General features: G+C 44.7%; 1 protein-coding gene across 2 annotated transcripts in view; it reads right to left on the bottom strand.

The window, feature by feature from the left end:
* Positions 1-23,910, bottom strand: part of znf704 (zinc finger protein 704) — a 152,641-nt gene that overhangs the window by 37,582 nt on the left and 91,149 nt on the right. For both annotated transcript variants that reach the window (XM_060942724.1, XM_060942723.1), the window contains exons 3-4: positions 2,844-2,947; positions 1,489-1,730 (exon numbers count right to left, since the gene is read on the bottom strand). In XM_060942724.1, coding sequence (XP_060798707.1) covers positions 1,489-1,730; positions 2,844-2,947 — 346 coding nt within the window. The remainder of the gene's footprint in view (positions 1-1,488; positions 1,731-2,843; positions 2,948-23,910) is intronic.

The raw sequence follows: 23,910 nt of genomic DNA, 5'->3' as shown, positions 1-23,910 counted from the left end.
TTTACCACATTAGCAATGTATAGAGTGGATTTCTGATTAGTTTAAAGTGATCTTCATTGAAAAGAACAGTGCTTTTCTTTCAAAAATAAGGACATTTCAAAGTGACCCCAAACTTTTGAACGGTAGTGTAACTGTCATATAACAAAGCCAAGTTTGGCAAGTTTGGTGAAATTCCTCCACAAATTGTGAGAGGAGTTGATTTCAGAAGAACGTACATCCTCATGAAATTGTCAAAGTACAAGTTATTTAATCAAGGGTCAAAACTGGTAAAATATTCATAAACGAAATTAAATCGCAAGGCCTTTTGCCAAGCTTCGAGAAATTCGTCCAAAAATTGTGAGAGGAGTTGATGTCAGAAGGCAAACACACCTTCATGAAATTGGGAAATTACACGGTTGTTAATCAAGGGCCACAACTCTGATAAAATGCGACCAAATTGAACAAAATAACAATATGCGTACTACCGACATATAACAAGGCCTTTTGCCAAGCTTCGAGAAATTCGTCCAAAAATTGTGAGAGGAGTTGATTTCAGAAGGAAAACACACTCTCATGAAATTGTCAAAGTATAATTTTGTTAATCAAGGGCTGTAACTCTGGTAAAATGTGACCTGATTTAATGAAAATTACAATATGCGTATTACCGACATATAACAAAGAATCCTGCCAAGTTTCATGAAATTCCTCCAAAAATTGTGAGAATTGATTTCAGAAGGGGCGGCGCGGTGGTGTAGGGGTTAGCGCTGTCGCCTCACAGCAAGAAGGTCCTGGGTTCGAGCCCCGTGGCCGACAAGGGCCTTTCTGTGCGGAGTTTGCATGTTCCCCCCGTGTCCACGTGGGTTTCCTCCGGGTGCTCTGGTTTCCCCCACAGTCCAAAGACATGCAGGTTAGGTTAACTGGTGACTCTAAATTGACCGTAGGTGTGAATGTGAGTGTGAATGGTTGTCTGTGTCTATGTGTCAGCCCTGTGATGACCTGGCGACTTGTCCAGGGTGTACCCCGCCTTTCGCCCGTAGTCAGCTGGGATAGGCTCCAGCTTGCCTGCAACCCTGTAGAACAGGATAAAGCGGCTAGAGATAATGAGATGAGATTTCAGAAGGTGAGTACCCTTCCCAGGACGGATGGACAGAAATTGCCACGACACAATCCCCCTTCGGGCCTTTCGGCCACCGGGGGACAAAAACTTGCTGAAAACAGATATCTCCTAGCCTGGAGTGAAAAGCAGGATTTATTTCTATAAAGGAAACCCGATTTACGTTTCAGTTTTGATATGTTTATCGATGCAAGTTTAACTATAAGCTGATAAACAGTACACTGGCAAACCGCTATAGTATAAGAGGAATAAAGCACTTCAGGACATGCTGTTATAGGAAAGTAACTGTATTTCTCTCCTTACTTAACATCCTCAGATCAGTGTCTCACAGTAAACCTGCTGGTCTCACAGTGTTATGAGATGAAATTGAAATACATTAGGAGATGGCAGCTGACCTTGCGTTTGCGGGGAATGGGCTCGTCAAACAGCAGACTGCTAGTGTCCTGCTCGTCTAGAGTGTCATCCTGTGGCCCGCTGAGGCTGGACATACGGAACGGTCTGAAACTGTCAGCTGAGAGTGGCGGAGATGGCGTGGAGGGGTTGGACTGGTCACTGGGAGCACTCCAGCTCCAGAAGCCGCTGCTACTGTAACTGGACGGAGTGAAGCCGCCATCCTTCCATGAGCCGTTCAGACCCTCTGCAGGAAGAGAGCAGGTCAGGGCCTGGTCATGGACAGAACAGCTATGATTCTTATCGCTACAGCACATACTCTGCCTGTTAAAGCTGAAATTTAAAGTAACGTTTCACATTTTTGGTTCATGACGTGTTTGGTTCTAAGTCATGCAGAGGGGTTTACTTCAGTTCAGCGTCAAGGCTATGTAAGAGCGAAAAACAGGAAAGTGGTCATGTCATCTTTCATCAAACTCTTCCTTCGCCGCATCTACAATTGTGTTCTCATTTTTGCTTTGACTGACCATTAAAGTAATCATGTAGCATTTTGATTAACATTTCCACTCCAGTGTAATTCTGGTGGTTTAATCACTGAATATTTTTTTACTAGGAAATTTGTCACATTACAAGGATTATGATGATTAACAGTGGACGCTGGAACAGATCTGAGCCCCTTAGTTTCACTGAAGGGAAACAGTAATGCTACAGCACACAAAGACATCCTATACACTTTTAGGGGAAGAACTACATATGAGCGTGATAGTCAGGTGTCCACATACTTATGGTCATGTAGTGTGTCATACGCATGTTTATGCATATTGACAATTTCCTAGAACATGAACTGCCTTTGGAATAATAAAAAGAATCATTTTTGACCCGTATACAGAAAATAATCTCTGTTCCTTGGAGCAACAAACATTTAAAAAAAGCGAATAAATATTTAGTTTGATCACAATTTAGCTTTAAATATTCTGTCAGTTCTCTTGGCTAGTTTTAGAAATTGCCTCAGCTCTTCTGCAGACATTGGTTTCCACTTGCTTCTGTCTTTGCAGGTCCCAGGTCTTTGCTCCTTTTTTTTAACAGTATATAAATTAGATTTTTTAAATAACAACAAATCTATGGTATTTAGGAAGTTTGCACATTACTGTACCTAAACAGAGAGTATTAACAAAACGGTACAAAGGTTAAAGTAGCAGCCAAGTCATGCAGAGGGGTCAACTTCAGTTCGGCGTCAAGGCTATGTAAGAGCGAAAAACAGGAAACTGCTGAGTGAAAACCACACGGCGCTGTTATCTCTGTAGCTGATGTATGAAAAAGACTGAGCAGATGAGCAGAGTTTACAACAGCACTGTGCACTTACCGATAACTTTAACTGGAGGACTGCGCACTAGAGGACTTGTGGACAGACTGGTCAGCACCATAGCTGCAGTCACTTTATCCATATCGACCTCCTCGTCTGATTTCCTGTTAAAAGGGAAAAAACGAAACAAAACAAAACAAAAAACACCACTCATTACCACATATCACAACTTGTCACAGGCTCCTTTATTTTGTTTTCTGTGTTGCTCCTTTCCTGAACAGTCATTGTTCAAATGACGGACAGAGAAAGGCACTGCCGTAGAACCATTTATCATTATAATAATTTCTTGGTGTGTCGAGTTCAGAAGTCACACCACCGGTGTACATGCAGAACAAAGAACAAGGGCCTGAACCAGTTGTCCCAGTCACGTATGCAGGATCTAGTCGGAAGATATGAAGGTGATGTCTCTGGTGAACGGTGTGTAAATCATTATCAAAGGAAGGCGAATGGAATGCGTTGATGTGTGAAGAATCTAATCAATGAGACCACCTGAGCCAACAGCACATGAATACAATCCCAAACCCATAAGTGGAGCAAAGAGACCCTGGACTCAGATTGACAAATTTCTCGACCTCCTTCATCAATGCCACTGGCGTGATAGAAACAACGTCATTAGAGCTGTGGTATAAATCAACACAGCCAGCTCTCGTTTTTTCAAAGACCCCCATTCCCCTTCTTACTTCCTGGTCACCTTGGAAAGGCACAGTGAGCATAGAGCAGAGCATCTCAGCATGACAGATCCCTGAGATAATGCCACAGAGACGTCCCTCAAGAGCATCTAATTAACCCAGTAATAACCCATGTGCCAATGAAATATTATACATTTCCAACAAACACATTAGAACCGGGGTAATTAGGAGCTGATGCATTGCTGCTCTGCAAAACCGCAATTTAAGGCCTCAAGTCATGCCATTAGTGCCATTATCAAGCCATAGAAACATTGCAGGCCTGTACTCACAAGATACTAATTAAAATATGGAGAGAGCAAGAGTGAGTGAGTGAGTGAGTGAGTGAGTGAGTGAGTGAGTGAATGTAAAAGATTTGACAGGAACATACAGTACCAAAGTACCATGTCTAATGAGTTAGATTAGAGGTTAGTGTGTTGAGTGCAAGTCCAACGTACGACTGTGTTTTCTTTTAGTGCTGTACACTAGGAGTCCATGATGGTCAAGAATTCTGAGTCTTTTGTTAGACAGTGTGACAGATACATCAGTCCTCCTTCAGTCTCTTATTACACCAAGATGTTACACAAGGCGCATAAACATTGTTCTTTCTCCTCTAATAAACTAACAGGAGGTTTAAAAAACGACCCAAACCTAAAAATAAGTCTCCTGAGGGCTTCTGCTTGCACTGTGATCCCACTCAGAGCCTTCCCTTATTTACAGCTGTATGGATGGGTTATTGAAGGAAGGGGGAGATGGGGGGATGGGGGTGTTGGGTGGTGTCAGGGGTAACGGACGAGTGAACCCCCTTCAGCATTACCCTCACACAGATTTGGCTCTCTGTCTTTAAGGGTCTCTTTGAACCCTCAGTGCCACTGAGCCAGAAACATGGCTCCAGTTTCAAACACAACACCCACTTTGGGAAAATAACAAGTGATTGGGTTACAACGTTCTACGTTCTGCATTTCTCCAAGCATGGGTGGATGTTGGGTGAAATGCATTATCATCAGTAGTTGATGACAGAACATTCAAAGCATTTGCATCAAACTGATGCATAGATTTGAAGAGAAAACTAAGATTCGTTCAAAATGTTGAAGCAATGCCAAGTTGTATGTTTTAGTTCATTTTAGTTTAATTAATTTGCGCTAGCAGTGCTGGCGCAAATTGGTACTCTCACTCAGGATCTTTCTACTTTATCCTTCTTCTTATTATTATTCTCCTAATGTTTTTAAGGACGCTATTTCTCCCTCGGTTTTCAACCAATCATCACCAAATTTCACATGAAGAATACCTCTGGGCTGAATTACGTTGCTATGACTTTTGGTGGCGATCTGGATCACTGATCCGGAATGATCCATGAAAAACGGGATTTTTTCAATCAGTTTTTTTTTTTTAAATTTTGTTCGGGGCGGCAGAACGCAACTTTTCCTCACTAAGCATCATTCTCTATCTCTTACCATTCCAGATCTATAGTGTACGGTGACCAGACGTCCCAGTTTGTGACAGCTAGCGCAAATTACAGTGACGCTAGTCACAGTCTCGATCTAGCTTTCTACTGTACTTGTTAATTTAAAAGTAAGCATTTTCAGCAAGTCTCGTACAGTAAGTCAAGAAAGTACCAATTAAAGCACTAGTTATCCAGTCAGTTTTGGATGTGGTTAGATATTTTTAAAAACGTTTTAATGGTTGGTCTGCAAAATTAATTCAGAAAAACATCCGTAATACTGCTCATGCTGGATCCAATCCTGAAATTTGTAGAAAATTGTTCTGTTTGCGGCACGGTGGTGTAGTGGTTAGCACGGTCACCTCACAGCAAGAAGGTCCTGGGTTTGAGTCCAGCGGCTGACGAGGTCCTTTCTGTGCGGAGTTTGCATGTTCTCCCCGTGTCCGCGTGGGTTTCCTCCGGGTGCTCCGGTTTCCCCCACAGTCCAAAGACATGCAGGTTAGGTTAATTGGTGGCTCTAAATTAACCGTAGGTGTGAATGTGAGTGTGAATGGTTGTCTGTGTCTATGCGCCAGCCCTGCGATGACCTGGCGGCTTGTCCAGGGTGTACCCCGCCTCTCGCCCATAGTCAGCTGGGATAGACTCCAGCTTATCTGCGATCCTACACAGGATAAGCGGCTACAGATAATGGATGTATGTATGGATGTTCTGTTTGCTAAAGTGTACACATCACACAGTACGAACTCAAACCATTGCATCTTCTACATTTGCTTCAAACGTCATTTTGTTTGATATCTATACTGCCAGCTTAAGCGTGGGTGAATTTCGGTTGAAGAGCTAAATGGACAGCCTTAGAGTGGGTGGAAGATAAGCATGGGCTATTTGTATGGCAGCAAATAGGCATGCTAAATGTTGGTGTGTTTCTGGAATATAGATAAACGTGCAGGGTAAGTCTGAGTGGATATCTGGAATGGCTGGAAAAGGGTTAAATGTGGGTAGGATTTTGGAACGGGCAGACAAAATGTGGGTGGGGTTCGGTATTTGGTAAATGGTCAGAATGTGAGTGGGTTTTTGAACTGGGGTTAAATGTGGGTCATTTTTAGTCTTGGGTAAACTGGCAGGCTAAATTTGGGTTTTTGAAGTGGGAGTAAATAGGCTTTGTACCGGTAAGTGTGAGTGGATTTTGAAAAATGATTGCCAACGCCCCCACCCCACCCCACCCCACTTCCCATCCCCCAATATGTATTCCTGACCTTCCCGGGGCCTCAGAAGCCTGTTTGGAAGACCACATAAATTATGTTTATGATTCAATACGGTTTTTGGCATGGGGTAAAATAGGAGACTGAGCGTGGATTGTGTTTTTTTTTGTGGGGGTAAAATACGAGGCTAAGAGTGGGTGGGTTTTTGGCATGATAATTAAACAGGAGCCAATGTATAGAAGAGTTTTGGTGTGGGACTAAATGGCAAAGCTCCAGGAAGACTAAGCGTAGGTGTGTGTTGGGTTGGGGGTAAGCAAGACAGCTGAGTGTGGGTGGGTTTTAGTGTAAAGACATTGGCCAGGAATGGATGTAATGTGAGGTTCACTGGCCAGGTTTTAGTGTGGGGGGTGAATGGGTAAATGGGTGAAATGGCAACTAGCCAGTCAGACAGAATGCTGACATCTGCTGCAGATCTTTGGACAGACGAGTCAACTTTCTGTACTATCCAAACTCACAAGACAAATGGGTGTTTTGGAGGCTGTGGAAATGCAATCCCCCCCCCCTTCAGCAGTGCCTTCACAGACATCTGGTCCTTTGTCTTTAAGGGACTGTTTGAGGAGTGTGGACCCTCACTGCCATTGAGCCCGAGCCGTGGCTCTGGTTTCAATCTCAACACTCACATGGGAGAAATAACCACAACAACTGATTGTGTTACACATTCACTCCTCTGCATTTCTCTTTTGTCCTGTATACAGAATCATTTAATCCATCACCTGTTGCCTCTTTAACACGGCTGTAGCAGTGGTACATTGCACAAGAAAATAAGAATACGAAAATACGATACATCAACTGAGATTAGACCTCAGCAAATTTTGGCAATGTCAGAATTTTTAGAAAATAACATCCACCTCCTACAGTTGCTCCAATTGTTGTTGTTGTTTTTTTTTACTACATTATCGTTGCAATAATAATACAGCTGTGATGGAATTTTACTTTACACCATTCACAGCTTCTGCAAACACAATCCAGATTTACTAATGAAAAGCGCATTCGTTTTTAAAACTCCAATTTAACACTCATGTTTAGAGTGTTTTTCTAGCTGCTCGACAAGCATATGGGAATTCCCCTAAAACTCTGCCTACATCTGTTCAGTGTGCAGGAAAAAAAAAAGAGAAAAAAAAAAACGAAAGCAGGAGGCCAACTATGGTTTCTTACAGTCAGTGAGCTATGAAACTCATTTCCTCCTGAATAATGAGACACGTTTTGCCTCCTGCCTTTAGGTCTTCGCTTATAACACAATGATACAGCCGCGCATGTTCAAACGACGATGAATTACACACAGCACATATAAAGAGTAAACTGTTACAAATGTTCATCTGTTGTCTGTCATTTTGCTCAGGAATATATGAGTCATATGTCATTTAAAGTCATGTGATCATTTTTAGGGATGTGTATACAGTTATTAGGAACATTAGCAATAAAAGTACAGTATGTGTCAAGTAAAATGTGTTCATTAGAACAGCTACAATACAGTGTCATGGAAACACGTGAGACCCTGGACAGTATCTTTTAGCATTTTTAATTGTATTTTTATTATTATTATTATTATTATTACTGCAGTATCTGTGAGAACATGCACATTTCATTATAGAAGGAAACTTGTGCATGTGACAAAGTTCTTGAAACCTTGAATTTTAATAAATGTATGTAAAAATGTACAAGCTTGATATCACCCACAAAAAGCGCACACACTTAGCATACACAACAGGACCGATGAAGGTGCGGTTGTGCTTTTGTGGCTGGGGACTGCAGTTGACTTGCTGACTTTGGGACTGTGGTTGTCGTGAACGGTTTTGCGCTCGGGTTTCCGTCGGTGGGGGGTTTATAGCATCAACGAAGCTGACTTTATGTTAGGACTGTTAATGTTATAGTCGTGTTGTCTGTTGTTGCCCAAATGAGGATGGGTTCCCTTTTGAGTCTGGTTCCTCTCGAGGTTTCTTCCTCGTGTCGTCTGACGGAGTTTTTCCTTGCCACCGTCGCCACAGGCTTGCTCTTCGGGGATAGATTAGGGATAAAATTAGCTCATATTTTAAGTCGTTCAAATTCTGTAAAGCTGCTTTGCGACAGTGTTTATTGTTAAAAGCGCTATACAAATAAACTTGACTTGACTATCTTTCACATGAGAAAAATAAAACATTTTGTGCTTTTGGCCTAATGAAAATGCAGTTTGAGATGTTTCTACCTGAAGATGCAAAATACAGGGTGGTGCATAAGCAAAGTGATTAATTTAAATGGAAATTACTCAACTGCACGTGAAAATGAGTACAAGTGAAGGGCATGCGCGAAATTTGCGGAAACTTGTTTCCAATAGTTAAAGACAAATTTATACCATTTACTAAGACTCAGGATTGAGCAATTTCATCTAAATGATGCCTTTGTGTCTTAAGACAATCAGAAGTCTATTATATTTTGCACACACACAAGATTTTTCTTTTTTCTTTTCGTGAGTTAAAGATTTTTCTTTTCCAGGAGTTTTTTGATATCCACACGCATCATGGTTATCGAGAACAAAGAGCACGCAACACCTAATTGACATGCTGTGTCCTCCTCCAGTGTTGCGTGTGATATTCACGTAATTATTCTTGGTAAATCAAACACAACAAACCCACTCACTGCACACGCAATTAATCCGACTGCTTGTGCAAATTAGTACTTGTTATTTGGGAGCTTAATAAATTAGTCCGAGTGTGTTTACATGTACTTCAGTATCAGAAAATAGCTTTCAGATTTCAGCAAGGATTAAATTAATATCTTTTCATGCACTTCCGTAATCTGATAATGGAAAAAGTATGAGATCCAACCAGAGTGATCACATTTCTTTTAGTAACATCCCTACAGGTAGTAAAACTATCAACCATTAAGAGCTACACTAAATCTTTGGTTAAAGACCCAAGCTAAAGCCTGAGCTCTATTAAAATGACTTGGTGAAAATGTAAATCTTAAACTCCAGCTTGCGATGTTTTATCGATGAAAATGAGGCGTTTTGGTGACAATGCATGGCGATATACAGGCAAGTTAAAAGTTGTGGTCACACAGCAGGCGAACACTTGACTGTCACGCCTTTGTGTGCTCGAGCGGCCACGCTCGCTCACAGGACCCGGTCGTTATGGGAAACACCTGATGCTGATTTGAGCGCAATCAGCACGCGCGTATAAGGACACAGAGGCTTTGCGAAGTATTATCATGATCATGGTCACGTTCGTTTCTAGCCTTGTTTATGGCTCTGCTTTTGATTTTGTTTGTGTTTTGTTACCTGCCTCACGTTTTGTTTTTGTAAATAACAGCCTGCCAATAAACACGCTTCCTGCACTTACATCCGTTTACCACCGCATACCTGACAGAATACTTCACAAAGTCTTTGTGAAAATAGCGTCTTTACATGCACGTGCTGATTGCGCTCAAATCAGCATCAGGTGTTTCGCATCATGACCGGGTCCCAAGTGTGTGCGCAATACACTCAGAAGGATCCCCGAATGTAAATGCAAGTTTTAAGTCTTGGGAAGGTTAGGCTATGCCGAGCTGCTGTGTTGATGAGGCTCCCGCGAGCATCGGGGACATGGATTCAAGACAAATACATCTCAAGAGGCTTGAAGGAGTTTCGTTAAGCTTCGGAAAATATTCCCAAACCCATTTGTGAGTATTCGCTGGTTAGTTTGCGGACGAAAACATCGCCATCAAATTTCAATGCATGCAATGTTTTTGGCCACTCATGAGGTGTAGACACAACAAAAAACAACTCGCGAAGCTCAGAGAACAATCGCTATGCTCCAAACGATTGGTGGCAATGCTACCAATTTTTCATCGCCAAGTATTCGCAAACCCATCGTGAGCTGTAGTGTGACCAGGGCCTAACATGGCATAATGCTGACTTGGTTTAATCACGTTTATGATATCAGTGTTGAGAACTCCATATAATAATGCAAACTGAAGGGTAGGGTGCATCAGTTGCCCTCACATTCATAAAATCTGATGCATTTTTGTTTGGGTGTTCCTTTTCACCAATAAAGACATCCTGTAAAATTTTTTGACCATATTCAAAAGTCTAATGGTGGCATCATGAGGTTCATTTTTTGCCAAAAAACGCTTATTTTATGTTTTCGCGTAAGGTTTGAATCACAATGTTGGACTCCATTTATTGATTTCTTGTGAGCCAGAGATCATGTTAAGAACCTTTGCAAGGGATTGAGAAGCATTAATGTGATTCATAATACATTTGTATTGTTTAAAAGTAGTTGAACAATGATTCAATGAACAGCTAAAACTCAAACTGTGCTTGATAATATATTTAGAATATGTACTAAAAATGTGTATCTAAGATATTTGGTATACTCTATAAGGTGCCATAATGTTTTATGAAAAGTGATCGAAATTTTGTCATAAAAGTCATAAAATAGCAACTTTTTCCATAACTTTGAGCTCCTGGTGCCACCATTAAACTTTTGAATTTTGTCAAAATATTTCACCCAGTGTGTTTTCTTAACAAAAGGAACATAAAAACAAAAATGCATCATGATCGGAGGAACTTTTCATTTTTAGGGGGCAACTGATGCACCCTACTGAAGGGTTCTCTTCCCACACTGTTGGCATTCATGAAAGAAGTAGGACTCCCCTGCCTCCTAAATCCCAATTTAATCCTTGTCAGTTAGCATCAAAACATCTTTCAGCGCTTAGTTGGTAGCATTAGTGAGCAAGTTGCTGTTTCGGCTCTTTAATTAACATAACCTCTATTTTTAACCCCTTCAATGCCCTTGGACGAGTCACGTACGTCATGAAATCTTTTACCGCTGTGCCTTATGATGTAAGAACGTTTTAGGCATTGACTGTAATTCATATGTGTCACTGTGAAGTAAAAGTAATGTGCCATGTAAGGTACATAAAAGGAGGTGTTTATGACAAGTAGCGTATGTCATAAGGCACAGCGGTAAAAGATTTCATGATGTACGTGACTCATCCAAGGGCACTGAAGGGGTTAATCTTAACCCATCATATTTTTGTGGATTTTAAATGACTGGTAACATTTATTCAGGAGACTTATGGTTGCAAATTGCACAAAAATGCTGTCGTTCTTCCATCTATCTCTAATTAAAAACAGTTACAAGATTTTTTTCCCTCTCTTCCGTGACATTTATGCACATGTTAAATACAAACAAACAAGCAAATAAATAAAAGATACAGTAGACAAACTGAATAAGAGATTTTAGTATAAATACAAAGGTGATTACAGAAAATCACGTGCACTGATTGGTTGAGAAATTCAGACCATTTCTCGATAATCACCTCGAGCGACTTGGCAATATGGCTGCCAATCGCTTTGTCACTGTAAGCGAGGACGAATTACAAATGATGAAAGAAAACGCTGTTCCTAAAAAGCACTAAAGATGCTACAAAGTTTGGTCTAAAACTATTCAAAGGGAAGGTGGAATTGTGATTTATTTTATCTATTTCAAAACAAAGTATTTTATGTGAGTCGACACAGATAAATGACACAAATCTGCACACAATACATTTGCACGCCGCTTTTGAAGTTTGAAATAATTTTTTTTATATGATTTTTTTTAAATAATCACCTGTGTATTTATACTAAAACAATTATCTGCCGCAGGCTCAGTGAATATTGGTGATTATTATACATACAGGCCGTTTTTTCCGTGGAATAAAACATGTATTCTATTCCCTTCTCGTGGATTTATTGATGGCATGCAATATTATCATATCGCTTATCCTCCATGTATTACACCACTCTCCCCAATGGAGAATGAGCATGCAATATTGTTACAATATTGCATGTTGTCAAGACAACACAACGTCACATGTCAGAGCTCATGCTAATATCCAATAACAAAGCGTTTCTGCTGCACACGCACAGAATCATTTCTTTGTCCACTGGGAAAGAGGGAAGACGAGGCTAATCCAGCGCTACTGCTAGGATTAAGCACTAAATAAATAAAGAGAAAACTAAAACTGAAGATGTGCTGAACACCCGAAAGGCTACCCAAACTTCATTATACCGTATATTCTTCAGGCACATTTACAAGAGAAAAACATACCAACGGACAATGAAAAACTGGAAAAGAGACACATCGGAGATGTAAAACTTCTGCGCTAGCGAGTGACTACGACAATTTGTAAACAAACATGGCTGCGAGGTTTGCTTCGTTAAAAGTGGAAGATTTTGAGAGAATTTTGGCTGCCAGGTCACTCCATTGTGTGTAGTTGTTGATGCTGATTTTAAAAGTAACTAAGTAAATTACACAGAGAAAATAATAATAATATTCAGCTTGACTGTGCTAGCATTGGCCTTCGCTAACACTACACCGGCTGGAAGGTAACTGGACTGCCGCGCTAACAGCACCGAGTCGCAGGTAAGCTACTGCCTTATATGTATAATTTTGGGGCGGCACGGTGGTGTAGTGGTTAGCACGGTCGCCTGACAGCAAGAAGAGACACATCGGAGATGTAACCCAGCGGCCGGTGAGGGCCTTTCTGTGTGGAGTTTGCATGGGTTTCCACCCATGTCTGCGTGGGTTTCCTCCGGGTGCTCCGGTTTCCCCCACAGTCCAAAGACATGCAGTTAGGTTGACGTGGGGCGGCCTTGGGCTGAGGTGCCCTTGAGCAAGGTACCGAACCCCTGACTGCTCCCTGGGCACTCTGGGCTGCCCACTGCTTTGAGTGTGTGTGCGCGCGTGTGTTCACTGCTTCAAATGGGTTAAATGCAGAGGATGAATTTCACTGTGCTTGAAGTGTGCATGTGACGAATAAAGGTTTCTTGTTCTTCTTAAGCTAGTGTTGGCCTTTGAAAATGCTGATATACAGAGAGCGTATAATAATGATAATAATAATATTTATTGGCTGGCTTTTTTGTCATGGTATATCAGATATATCCCATTCGTCATCGACTCATTCAATATCATGCTATCTGAATGGAATATATCTGATATACCACTCAATGCCAGCCAATATTATTTAAATAATAACCTTGACTTCATCTTGACAACCTTGACAACATGCAGAATGAAAAGAGAAATACCATACCGGATCGGTTGGGGCCCGGGTTAACAATGACTGCCTCTGGTACTGTTGGTCAACAGGGTGCCGGTGGAAAGTGTGCTACCGTTGCGCCAAAATGGAGAAGGAAAAAGAGAGGGGAGAGGCGTGTTAGGAGAGATCGTGAAAGATGGAAGGGAAGGAGCTTAGAATTGAGAGTAGGAACACTGAATGTGGGAACATTGACTGGCAGAGAGAGAGAGTTAGCAGGTATGATGGAAAGAAGGAAGTTGGACATTTTGTGTGTGCAGGAGACGAGGTGGAAAGGAAGCAAGGCCAAGAACATTGGAGATGGATGCAAGTTGTTTGATTATGGAGTCGATGGAAAGAGAAATGGTGTTGGTATTGTTTTGAGGGGAGAGTTGGTCAACAGTGTGATTGATGTGAAGAGGGTGTCAGATAGAGTGATACGTAGGTATGAAGTTGGAGATTCAAGGAGTGGTAATCAATGTTGTGCGTGCGTACGCCCCACAGGTTGGATGTGAGAATGAAGAGAACGAGTCTTTCTGGGAAAAGACGGATGAAGTGGTAGAAAGTATACCGAGGGAGGAGCGTGTGCTGATAGGAGCAGATTTCAACGGCCATGTTGGCGAGGGAAACAGAGGAGATGAGGACGTGATGGGCAGATATGGTGTAAGAGAGAAAAATGTGGAAGGGCAAATGGTGGTTGATTTTTCAAAGAGGATGAATTTGGCAATAGTCAATACATACTTTGAGAAGAAAGAGCAGCACAGGGTGACGTTTAAGAGTGGAGGAAGATCTACACAGGTGGACTACATACTCTGCAGAAGGGGTAACCTGAAGGAGATTGGAGACTGTAAAGTGATGGCAGGGGAGAGTGTAGCTAGACAACATCGAGTAGTTGTGTGCAGGATGAGCTTGAAAGTGAAAAAGAGGAAGCATGAAATAGTGGAGCCGAAGATTAAGTGGTGGAAACTAAAAGAGGTTGAACATCAGAAGGAGTTTAGGGGAGAAATGAGACGAGCATTGAGTGGTCATGGAAGTCTGCCAGAAGATTGGGATACTACTGCTGTACTAGTAAGAGAGGCAGCAAGGAAGGTGCTAGGGTGGTCATCTGGAAGGAGGAATGAAGACAAGGAGACATGGTGGTGGAACAAAGAAGTGCAGGAAATTATAAAAGAGAAGAAGCTAGCAAAGAAGAATTGGGATGATCAGAGAGACGAGGAATGCAGGCGGTTATACAGAGAGACGAGACAGAAGGCAAAAAGAGCGGTAGCGAAGGCGAAAGCAGATGCATACCAGGAGTTGTATGAAAGACTGGAGACCAAAGAAGGAGAGAAAGACATGTACAGACTAGCTAGGCAGAGAAACAGGGAAGCGAGGGATGTACAGCAGGTAAGAGTGATGAAAGATGTAAATGGAAATGTGCTGACAAACAAAGAGAGTGTATTAAGAAGGTGGAAAGAGTACTTTGAGGATTTATTATATGAGGAGAATCCAAGAGAGAAAAGGTCAGATTCATTGGAGACAGCAAATCAGGAAGCAGAGTGGGTTAGTAAGGATGAGGTGAGGGCAGCCATGAAAAGAATGAAGACTGGGAAAGCAGTTGGACCAGATGGTATCCCGATTGAGGCTTGGAGATGTTTGGGTGAGATGGCTGTGGAGTTCCTAACGAGATTGTTTAATAAGATCCTAGAGAATGAGAAAATGCTGAATGAATGGAGAGTGTGCTAGTCCCAATATACAAGAATAAGGGAGATGCACAGAGATGCAGTAATTACAGAGGGATAAAATTGATGAGCCACACCATGAAGTTATGGGAAAGGGTATTGGAGGCGAGATTGAGAAGAGAGGTAGCAATCTGTGAACAGCAGTACAGGTTTATGCCAAGGAAGAGCACATCAGATGCAATTTTTGCTTTAAGAATGTTAATGGAGAAGTACAGGGAAGGCCAGAGAAAGCTACATTGTGTGTTTATAGACCTGGAGAAGGCATACGATAGAGTGCCGAAAGATGAGTTATGGTATTGTATGAGAAAGAGTGGAGTGAATGAGAAGTATATTAGAGTGGTGCAAGACATGTATGAGAACAGCGAAACAGCAGTGAGGTATGCAGTTGGAACAACTGAATGGTTCAAGGTGAAGGTGGGACTCCATCAAGGATCTGCTTTGAGTCCTTTTTTGTTTGCCATAGTGATGGATAGCTTGACAGACGAAGTGAGGCAAGAGTCACCATGGAACATGATGTTTGCGGATGATATTGTGATATGTGGTGAAAGTGGAAAGAAGGTTGAGTTGGGTTTGGAGAGATGGAGGTATGCATTGGAACGAAGAGGAATGAAGGTGAGCAATAGCAAAACAGAATACATGTGCATCAATGAGAATGGGGATGAAAGTGTAGTGAAGATGCACAGATGCAAGGAGTAGACGTAAAGAAAGTTGGTGAATTCAAGTACCTGGGGTCAACTGTGCAGGAAAATGGGGGCTGAGATAGTGAGGTGAGAAAGAGAGTGCAGGCAGGGTGGAGCAGTTGGAGAAGGATTTCGGGAGTCATTTGTGATAGGAAAGTCCCAGCAAAAGTGAAAGGTAAGATGTATAAGACAGTAGTGAGACCAGCTGTGATGTATGCATTGGAGACCGTACCCTTAACGAAGAAACAGGAGGCAAAGTTGGAAGTGGCGGAGTTGAGGATGTTAAGGTTTGCGATGGGAGTGACAAGGTTGGACAGGATAAGGAACGAGCACATCAGAGGGACAACACATGTGGAGAGCTTGGGAATTAAGCTAAGAGAGATGAGACTGAGATGGTATGGGCACATCCTGAGAAGAGATGCAGAGCATGTGGGAAGGAGAATGTTGAGGATGGAGCTGCCAGGCAAACGAAAACGAGGAAGGCCAAAGAGGAGATACATGGATGTGGTGAGAGAGGACATGAAAGTGTCAGGTGTGGTAGAGAAGGATGCAGAAGACGGGGAGCAATGGAGATGAAAGAGTCGCTGTGGCGACCCCTAATCGGGAGCAGCCAAAAGAAGAAGAAGAACAACCTTGACTTCATCTCGATTATTATTCACCGATATTCACTTCGCCTTCAGCAAATAACTGTTTTATTGTAAGCACATTGTGGCAGCGGGGGCGTGGTCAAGCGTCAGTCTGTGACCGGAGGGTGGAGTCAGGGAAGGTAAGTGGCAGAATCACTGCACCTGATGTCAATTAACCTGTGTTTGTGTGTCTTCCCCAGTGACCGCGCCCTATATAAGGAGGGAGACAGCGGAGGACTGGAGCTCTCCCCCCAACCAGACGACTGATGTGCGTGTGCGCGTGTCTGAGTGTCTGGGAGAGTGTAACACTGAAAAGTGTCACAATAAAGAGTTTTGGAAACTCAGTTCTGGCCTGCCATACTTCTGTGCGCCACCCACCCGCTCTAAGTTTCACAGTGGTGCCGAAACCCGGGACGGAGCACAGAGGAGAACAGCCCCATGGAGTCCTCCCCCCTTCGCAGATCTGATCCATGCCCTCGCCACGGCCCAACAGAGCCAGCACTAGGCGCTGGTCGCCGTCTGAAAGGAGCAAGAGCAACAGTTTGAGGCCCTGGTGCTGGTGCAACAGGAAGATCATCAGGCGTTCCGGCACTTCCTCACGTCGGCGGGGTCCAACGCCTCCACCGCCACGGGCCCACCCCACCTCACCCTAACAAAAATGGGCCTGCACGACGACCCCGAGGCCTTCCTCGTGCTATTCGAACAAGCAGCAGAGGCCTGGGGCTGGCCGGTGGAACAGCGCACGGCTCGCCTCCTCCCCCTGCTAGCGGGCGAGGCGCAGCTGGCCGCGCTACAGCTCCCCGCCGACAGCCGGCTGGTCTACGCAGACCTGTGCCGGGCCGTCCTCCAGCGTGTGGGGTGCACCCCCGAACAACAACGCCAGCGCTTCCGCGCACTACACCTAGAGGAGGTCGGCTGGCCATTTGCATTTGGCCAGGAACTCCGGGACGCCTGCCGGCGGTGACTGAGGGCTGACAACCGCGATGCAGAGGGAATCGTCGATCTGGTGGCACTGGAGCAGTTCATCGTCCGCCTTCCCAAAGGAACCGCGGAGTGGGTCCAGTGCCATCGCCCAGCGTTGCTGGATCGGGCCATCAAGTTGGCAGAGGATCATTTGGCGGCTGTTCCCACAGCAGGATCGCAGATCCCCTCTTCTCCTCTCTCTCTCTCTCTCTCTCTCTCTCTCTCCCTCCCCTTCTGTGTCTCGTCCTCGCCCCGTTCCCCCACCACGGAGGCGGGGGCCGGCTCCACCCCAGCCGGCCCACCGCACCCGCAGTGCCCTCCCGTTTCCTGCTTCTGTGTCTGTCTCTCTCCCCCCTCAGGTGAGTGAGCCCCAGAGTGTCGGTGCAGAGAGAAAGCCCGGGCCGGTTTGCTGGCGCTGTGGGGAGCCGGGGCACCTCCAGCATCAGTGCTCGGCAATGGAGGTGGGCGCGGTGGTCCGGATCCCCGACACGCCAGGAACCGCCCTCGATCGGGCCAGAGCATATCGCATACCGGTGAGTGTCCAAGGGGATACGTATGAGGCTTTGGTGGACTCTGGCTGTAATCAGACCTCAATCCACCAAAGCCTGGTGCAAGACGAGGCATTGGGGGGAGCACAATTGGTGGAGGTGTTGTGTGTGCACAGGGATGTTCACAACTACCCTCTAGTGTCGGTCCACATTCTATTTCGAGGGGAGAAATTTAGTGTAAAGGCGGCGGTTAATCCTCGCCTTACCCACTCGATAATTTTGGGGACTGATTGGCCGGGATTTTGGGAATTAATGACTCATTTAGTGAAGAGTGGGTCCTGCCGTAGTTCAGCAGGGGGAGGTCCCAGTGTGGCCTTGGCAGGAGCAGCTGTCACAGAGCCGTCTACGTCATCTCCGCATCAGAGTGAGGAGCAGCAGGCTGCTCCTCCCTCTCTCGGGGAATCCCTCGCAGATTTCCCGTTAGAACAGTTGCGAGACGAGACTCTGCGACATGCGTTTGACCAAGTGAGAGTAATTGATGGTCAAACGCTCCAACCAAACGCCACCCTGTCCTTCCCCTATTTCTCTATTATGAGGGATAGATTATACCGAGTGACGCAGGACACTCAGACTAAAGAGCAGATCACGCAGCTTTTGATCCCAAAGAGCCGCCGGGAATTGGTATTCCAGGCGGCTCACTTTAATCCCATGGCTGGACACTTGGGGCAGGATAAGACACTAGCCCGAATAATGGCCCGGTTCTATTGGCCAGGGATTCGTGGCGATGTCCATAAGTGGTGTACGGCATGCTGCGAATGCCAGTTAGTAAATCCAGCAGCCATTCCAAAAGCACCTTTGCGCCCTCTCCCATTAATCGAGACCCCGTTCGAAAGAATTGGGATGGATCTCGTCGGGCCATTAGATCAGTCAACACGAGGGTATCGCTTTATTTTAGTTCTGGTGGACTATGCAACGCGATACCCGGAAGCAGTGCCTCTTCGCAATATCTCAGCACGCAGTATTGCGGAAGCACTCTTCCACATCATCTCCCGAGTCAGAATCCCCGAAGAGATTCTGACTGATCAAGGCACTTTGTTTATGTCACACACACTGCACGAACTGTATGGGTTACTGGGAATTAAGCCAATCCACACCAGTGTTTATCACCCACAAACGGACAGTTTAGTCGAACGGTTCAATTGCACCCTAAAGAATATAATTAAAAAGTTTGTAAGCGAGGACGCACGCAATTGGGATAAGTGGCTTGAACCCCTGTTATTTGCAGTGCGAGAGGTCTCACAAGCCTCCACGGGGTTCTCCCCGTTCAAATTATTATATGGGCATAAGCCGCGCGGCATCCTAGATGTACTGCAGGAAAATTGGGAGGAGGGACCTTCACCAAGCAAAAATGAAATCCAATACGTTATTGACCTGCGCGCAAAACTCCACACACCCACACACCTAACCCAGGAGAATTTGCGGCAAACCCAAGAACGGCAAATCCGCCTGTACGACAGGGGTACGCGCCTTAGGGAGTTCGCACCGGGAGATAAAGTACTCGTACTGTTGCCCACGTCGAGAATTGATCGCCAAGTGTCAAGGACCCTTTGAGGTCACACGGCGAGTCAGGGACATTGACTATGAGGTGAGGCGAATGGACAGGGGTGGGGCACTACAGATTTACCACCTCAATCTGCTCAAACTCTGGAACGAGGAGGTCCCCGTGGCGTTGGTGGTTCCAGAGAAGGCAGAGCTGGGGCCGGAGGTTCAAAAAGGAGCATTGACATCGCTTACCTCTCCAGTCCCCTGTGGAGACCACCTCTCCCCGACCCAGCTCACGGAGGTTGCCCAGTTGCAGACCGAATTTTCGGACGTGTTCTTGCCCCTGCTCAGCCGCACCCGCCTCATAGAACACCACACTGAGATGCCCCCAGGGGTGGTAGTGCGCAGCCGCCCTTACAGGCTACCCGAACACAAGAAAAAGGTGGTTCGGGAAGAACTCGAGGCCATGCTCGAAATGGGCATCGTCGAGGAGTCCCACAGTGACTGGAGCAGCCCGGTGGTCTTGGTTCCCAAGGCCGACGGGTCGGTCCAGTTCTGTGTGGACTATAGAAAAGTCAACGTGGTGTCTAAATTCGATGTGTACCCAATGCCTCGTATTGACGAGTTGCTGGATCGACTAGGCACGGCACGCTTTTAATCGATACTGGATTTGACAAAGGGTTATTGGCAGATCCCCTTGACTCCACTATACCGAGAAAAAATGGCCTTTTCCACACCGTTTGGCTTACACCAATTTGTCACACTTCCTTTTGCGCTGTTTGGGGCGCCTGCTACATTCCAGCGGCTTATGGACAGGGTCCTCCGCCCCCACGCCACCTACGCGGCCACGTACTTGGACGACATAATAATCCATAGTAATGACTGGCCGCGGCATCTGCAACACCTGAGGGCCGTCCTTGGGTTGCTGAGGCGAGCGGGTCTCACGGCCAACCCGAAGAAGTATGCGATTGGGCAGGTGGAAGTACGGTATCTGGGCTTCCACTTGGGCGATGGGCATGTGCGTCCCCAAATTAATAAAACAGCAGCGATTGCGGCCTGCCCGAGGCCCAAGACCAAAAAGGGGGTGAGACAGTTCCTGGGGCTGGCTGGCTACTATCGTAGGTTTATACCTAATTATTCGGACATCACCAGCCCGCTAACTGATCTCACTAAAAAGGGGGCACCAGATCCGGTCCAGTGGACGGAGCAATGCCAGTGGGCTTTCTCTGAGGTAAAGGCTGCACTGTGCGGGGGGCCACTGTTACACTCCCCTGACTTTTCTCTCCCCTTATGTTGCAGACGGATGTGTCGGACAGAGGGCTGGGGGCTGTTTTGTCCCAGGAGGTGGAGGGAGAGGATCGCCCCATGCTGTACATCAGCAGGAAGCTGTCAGTGCGTGAGGGGCGCTACAGCACAATAGAGAAGGAGTGCCTAGCCATCAAGTGGGTGGTCCTCGCCCTCCGCTACTAGCTGCTGGGACGCCCTTTCACCCTCTGTTCGGACCATGCGCCCCTCCAGTGGCTCCACCGCGTGAAGGATGCCAACGCATGGATCACCCGTTGGTATCTGGCACTCCAGCCCTTTAACTTCAAGATGACCCACAGGCCGGGGGCGCAGATGGTCATGGCGGACTTCCTCTCCTGTCGGGGGGGGGGGGGGGGGGGGGGGGGGAGTCGGCTGCCTGAGTCGGGCGGTGGGGGTATGTTTCACACACGTGTATTGTGTGATATCACACACAATGAATGAACTGACATTGTCAGTATCAATTTGATTTGGTCTTGAATAAAAAGGCTACTGTGTAAAAGCAGATGTCTTTTGCAAGTAATACGTTGTTTACCACATGCATGCCTTTTGGCCCATTTCCTTTTGTGCAACCAGGCTAACCCTCATCACAAAAGTAAATAATCAGATAGTTCCTGCAAAAGCGCATGAAGTATAATAGAGAACAGATAAGATCTACACTCCATTTCTGGCATGTGAAGACAAGTCACAGGGTGTTTAAATATACAACAAGGATGTCAGAGGAAAAAGCTTACTGTGCAACAATTCCGTGCTTTATTTTTTCTTTCACAGCATGCACATAATTATTTGGACATGTGAATTCATTTTGAGGAACTTTGTGCAGGAGGAACAACGTGCTTCCTTGCAGCCAGCTGAAAAACCCCAGCCTATGTATATATATCTCACCAGCAACCATAGTCATATGCACCGCTGCTTTTCCAACACGCAGCTCATACGAGTGATGTGGAAGTGAAGGACAAAGCAGCCTGGAGAGATACTTGTGAAAGTAAAAGTGGATAGGTCATTGTTGTAACTCAACATTGCAGTAGAAATCTGTCAACCTGGAGAAACAGAAATGTTTTAATTGAAGGAAAGCTACAAACCAGGCCTTAAAACGTCACTTGTTACAAATCTCCCGTGCAGACAGTTGTGAAATTACAGAGAGTTGCAGAGTTTCAACTGCTTTATTTCCAGCTCAGGTTTATTTTTCCCCGCTGCCTTGGTGGAAAAACACATTTGTGTGCCAATTTTGTTTTTTGGGGGTTTTTTTTCTCCTCACTCGAGTCACAACTGCAACTGGCTTGAAGAAATGTCAATTGTCCTAGGTGCTGATTTGAAGCACACGCCTGGTGCTTAAGTTTTATTCTTTCAACAGTAAGTGGTACATGGACATGGTTTCATGCACACAACATGGTAACCGATGTTGGCTGCCAAATTTCTCAATGTAGGGATTCCCAAGAAACTCTGCAGTGAAGATCAGCAATGCATTGCTTCATGGAAGATATGGTTTGTTTGCAATACTACTAGGTGCTAGGTAGAGACAGAAAAAAGTATTAGGCTCCATCTTTCTCTGCTAACTGGTCTGGTGGCAAGCGGTTATATTGTGCATGGATCGGAGCATTTGGACGTCAAATAGACAGGCCGGGAAATTCAATGTTTATTCGACTCTGAGCTAAGTTTAAGCCCCCATATAAACAAGATCAACCGTGAGCTACTGCTCACTTACATATCCCCCCACTCTCGCTTACCGTATATCAGAATGTAAGCAATCGAAGGAATAGGACACTTATTATGAATGTTGACTTCAACAAATAATTAACCCTGAAACAAGTAAGTAAAGAGCAGTATTCTCCCCAGGGATTTCAAATAGCATCCTGGTAAACTGTCATTTTGAAATAGCATTTTGCTTCTTGAAATAGCATCAAAATCCACCCTATATGTTTCGTAAATTTACATTCAGTCGGTAAACAGGAAGTCGATGTGGGACAGACCTGAAAATGGTATACACGGTATAGAACCCCAAGCTGAAGCTCGGTACCAAATATCAAGCAGTTGTGATTTGTAGTTGCTGAGAAAAATGTTACGAAAATTTTGTAAATCCATGTTACATTTTGTAAATACACTCAGTCGGTAAACAGGAAGTTGACGTGCGACAGACCTGAAAATGGTATACAGGGTATAGAACCCCAAGGTGAAGTTTGGTACCAAGTATCAAGTGGCTATGATTTGTGGTTGCTGAGAAAAAGGGTATTTCGGACGGATGGAGATACGGAGATACGGACGGACAGAGGTAAAAAACCAGTATACCCCCCCTTCCTTTGGAGTGAGGGTATAATAAACTGTCAGGCTGCGTTCTACAAGATGTATAATATTATAAGAATAAGGAAATTCTTAAGCCAAGATAGTGCAAAGACTAGTGAATGCATTGGTAACCAGTCATTTAGACTATTGTAATAGTTTACACTATGGACTACCTATGGCTCAGCTACAAAAGGTGCAAAGGGCTCAAAATACGGCTGCTAGGCTTATTTGTAACATTTTGCATTTTGACCATATTACGCCCGTGTCAGAAGATTTATATTGGTTGCCCATCAAGTTTTGCACTGATTTTAAGATATTGTTAATAACTTATAAAGCTATACATGGCCTAGCCTCAGACTATATACTATAACTTATTGCTATTAGAACTCCATTATGTTACAGCTCAAGGTCTAATCAAAGTCAAACGTCAAAGTCCCTCTCACGCCAGAATCTGGTCTTCCCAGGCAGTCTCCTGTCCCAGGCGCCAATCTCCATTTTGATAGCCCTTGACCTCTCGCCTATACAGCTAGGGTTACAGTGGGGGACTAGTCCTCTGGTAATCACGAGAGTTTGACTCCCCACTCGCATCTGTATTGCAGCGTGTCTTGCCAGACGGTAGTAGGTACCATTTTTATGATGGTCTTTGGTATGACCCGACCACAAGTAGAACTCGCGATCTCCCGATCGAGAGGCAGACACGCTAACCACTAGGCCAGCTCGCGGTCTTAAGGTCAAATAGTGAACTATTATTACAACCACCAAGAGTTAGAACACTCACTACATTGGGTGACCGTGCTTTTGTATCTTCAGCACCCAAAGTATGGAACAAATTACCTAGGAAGCTTCGCAATGCAGGATCTGTAGAATCTTTTTAAAGAGGCTTTTCATCATTGATGTTTACATTTAGATGGTTTTGTTTATTTAATTATTATCATCATGTTTTAAAATAATTTTTGATTATGTTTTAGATTTTCCTTTTAAGTAATTTTGGGGTGAAAATTTGTGTAATGTTGTTGTTGTTTGTGTGTGTATATAGTAATCCCCATGTGAACATATTTGTATGAAACGTACGGTACAATATAAGTA

This window comes from Neoarius graeffei, chromosome 16 (assembly GCF_027579695.1).
Source record: "Neoarius graeffei isolate fNeoGra1 chromosome 16, fNeoGra1.pri, whole genome shotgun sequence".
Taxonomy (NCBI): Eukaryota; Metazoa; Chordata; class Actinopteri; order Siluriformes; family Ariidae; genus Neoarius; species Neoarius graeffei.
This window is presented reverse-complemented; position numbering and strand designations above follow the sequence as displayed.